Source organism: Silurus aristotelis (genome assembly GCF_946808225.1).
Source record: "Silurus aristotelis genome assembly, chromosome: 1".
Taxonomy (NCBI): Eukaryota; Metazoa; Chordata; class Actinopteri; order Siluriformes; family Siluridae; genus Silurus; species Silurus aristotelis.
The window spans coordinates 31,721,613-31,724,334 of record NC_139574.1 but is presented as its reverse complement, the minus strand read 5'-3'; the positions used below and the strand labels follow the sequence as shown (position 1 = coordinate 31,724,334).

The window sequence follows — 2,722 nt, the reverse complement described above, 5'->3', positions numbered from 1 at the left end:
CGGCGTTGCGTGTATCGCATTTGCAGGGTGGTAGTGCAGAGCTGGTACCGTAGAGAAGGCCTTGGCAGGCTGCTAGTCCAGAGCCTCGAGTCTAGAGCTAAGCAGTCTGGAGTGCGCCGAGTCTACGCTCATGTGCCCTTCCCCTCCAAAGTGGGAGAGGCCTTCTTCAGAAAACTGGGCTTCCGGCTCCAGGGAGAGACTTCTGGGGTGGAAGGTGAAGAGGACGAGGATAACGAGGAGCCAGAGAAAGGCTGGTTGGGCTTTCCAGTGACAAAAGTGTTTGTTAAAGACTTATAGGTGGGAATGTTATTTTTGGGGGGGAATTTGCTTAAAATCATCAAACAGTGAGATGATTCGTGACATTTCCCATGTGTCATTTCCCCGATTTCTGTATACCATGAGTGAAAAGTTTTTTCGTTTTATTTATTCTATTTATTTATTGTGGTGGTTTTTTTTTTGTTTGTTTTTTCCCTCTTCTGTTAAATAGATTTAACATTTTCTGATGTCTTTTCAAAGTTCAGTCCATTTTGATACATGTTGCTAAACTGCAACAGAATAGAACTGATCTTTTTTTTTTTTTTTTTGCCTGAAAAATATTTAAATAAATTTTCTCAGAGACTGATTTTACTCATGGGTTGTGTCCAATTAATGTAGAATTACTACTCACAAAACGGTTTTGCTCTGAATGCACAGGTTCAAAATGAGCTGTGAAATATGAAAATGACTCGGAAGCAGGCGTTTCTTTTCTTTTCCTCCCTCGCCAGGTAGAGAAACGCAGCCTGTGGTTCTGCTGAGGCGAATCGAGCGACTATACATGTCGACACGGCTAAACAAAAGAACGACGTACAAAAGCATGCTGTTTGTTTGACAATGTATGTTGCAGGCTTTGTGCTTGCCTATTAAACAGCATTAAGTGAGCATGTATGCATTTGAAGTTGAGCATGCGGTTATCTTTTACCTTAACCGCACAAATTTGTTTCACCTACTACCTCATTCACCACCGGATGTTTGTACAGTTATGCACATGTGGTGAGAAAATGCACCTGGTGCAACACTAAACTTCTGTCTTAAGATTTGCACATTCATCCATCAGTCTGATTTTCAGAGGCATGTCAAATTTAGTTTCCTGCTCAATGATACTTTGATCATGATACTCATCAAAATCCTGTCTGCTTGATTAGTAGAGGAATGAGTAATGGGTATTTTAAATGGAAAAAAAAGTTGCAAAATGTATGTAAAATAACGTTGCAGATGAATTCACTAGGACCGTATTGCACAATTATGGACTTTGCTATGAACGTCAAAGAAATTCAATTGAACCAGACACGGCTTCAGGTATTTTGCGAAACACAGATCACACACATGATCTGAGTAACAAGAGTTTCTTACTCATTTCAAGGTCGGATTATTTTCTAAATGGGTCACAGCAGGCAGCGATGTAATTAACACCTTCACAGTTACTGTTACGGTTATTAACGTGCTCACAGTTACGGTTACTACTGCACAATCATCTTTCACGTAAATTGGCGCCGTGCCTTGTTTGTTGTGGGCTTTGTTGTTCTGCCACGCCGGAGCCCACGTTAGTGAACACCTGCAAGTGTTGTCCCCTAACCAAAGTGTACCTATTATTGTCTTCAGGAAACAGATGCAAGTTCACAGCTCTGGAAAAGTATGTTTGGAGCTGTGGTTGAGTTTGTCTGCACGATAGGCCCTTGGGTGTGTGTGTGTGTGTGTGTGTGTGTTTGTGTGCACGAGCGTGTGTGTTTGTGTGGGCGGGTGGGTTTCGGAAAGAATGACTCTGCATTTCCTGCCCTAATTCGTTCATACGTGCTATGCCAATTGATGCATTGAAGCGGCTGTTGTCCATGATTGTGTGTGCGTGTAAATATATATTTATAGGTGTGAACATAAAAGGAAGTAATACAATTGTATATTACTGCCAATTACACATTTTTAAATACTTTTACTCGTGCCAAAATATAGACTGGGTTGTTTTGACCATTATTTTGGATTTGATTATTATTATTAGTAGTAATAGTAGTATAATTGTAAAAGAGAAGAGTGTTGCAAAACGTTCACTTCAGTTTCCTCTTTTCCTCTCTTCACAGCGCTCTTTTATTCTAATGCATTCACCAACCAGCTATACAGCTGGACCTCTGCAAGATTTGTGGTAAAAGGCTGAATTGTAGAAGCAGACAGATGTAAAAAATCAGACGCTTTTGTCTTCTCATTCCCTCTCCTCCTCACACACACACACACACACACACACACACACACACACACAAACAGAGATCAGAGGGAGCTCTCTGGGAAACGGTGATTTCCCTGGCCACAGAGTGCAGGAAAGGGCTGAGTTAGAGTGAGACTCAGACTCGTGATGCCAACTGTACTGAAACTAGGAAAGGGTTTTAAAAACAATTGCACGCGGTCAGGATACATAATAGCAGTGATATGTGTGCTTATGCATTCCATCAAGCACTTGTGACGTTATGCGGTCGAGCCGAGTTTTCGAGGCGCTTCTCTGGGCTAAAGGGGTTTCAAGTGAGGGAGTGAATTCGTGTTTTTAAGGAAGATCTTTGGAAAGTATTCTAGCTTTTTACTAAACTTGCTTCATATGGTGTCTCGGGGAAAAATAAATAAAGGGTAAAGACCCAGATTTAAAAAAAAAAAAAAAGAGAAGGGAAAAAGAAGAATCCAGAATGCTGAAGAGAGGGTATAATGG

The 2,722-nt window shown here is 41.1% G+C and overlaps 1 protein-coding gene across 2 annotated transcripts in view; it reads left to right on the top strand.

Annotated features, from left to right (window-relative positions):
- The window catches only part of nat14 (N-acetyltransferase 14 (GCN5-related, putative)), a 1,939-nt gene extending 1,312 nt beyond the window's left edge, over positions 1-627 (top strand). For both annotated transcript variants that reach the window (XM_083557641.1, XM_083557642.1), the window contains exon 3: positions 1-627. This exon is cut by the window's left edge and continues 489 nt beyond it. In XM_083557641.1, coding sequence (XP_083413767.1) covers positions 1-297 — 297 coding nt within the window. In that variant the 3' untranslated portion in view covers positions 298-627.
- The last annotated feature ends 2,095 nt before the right edge of the window (positions 628-2,722 follow it).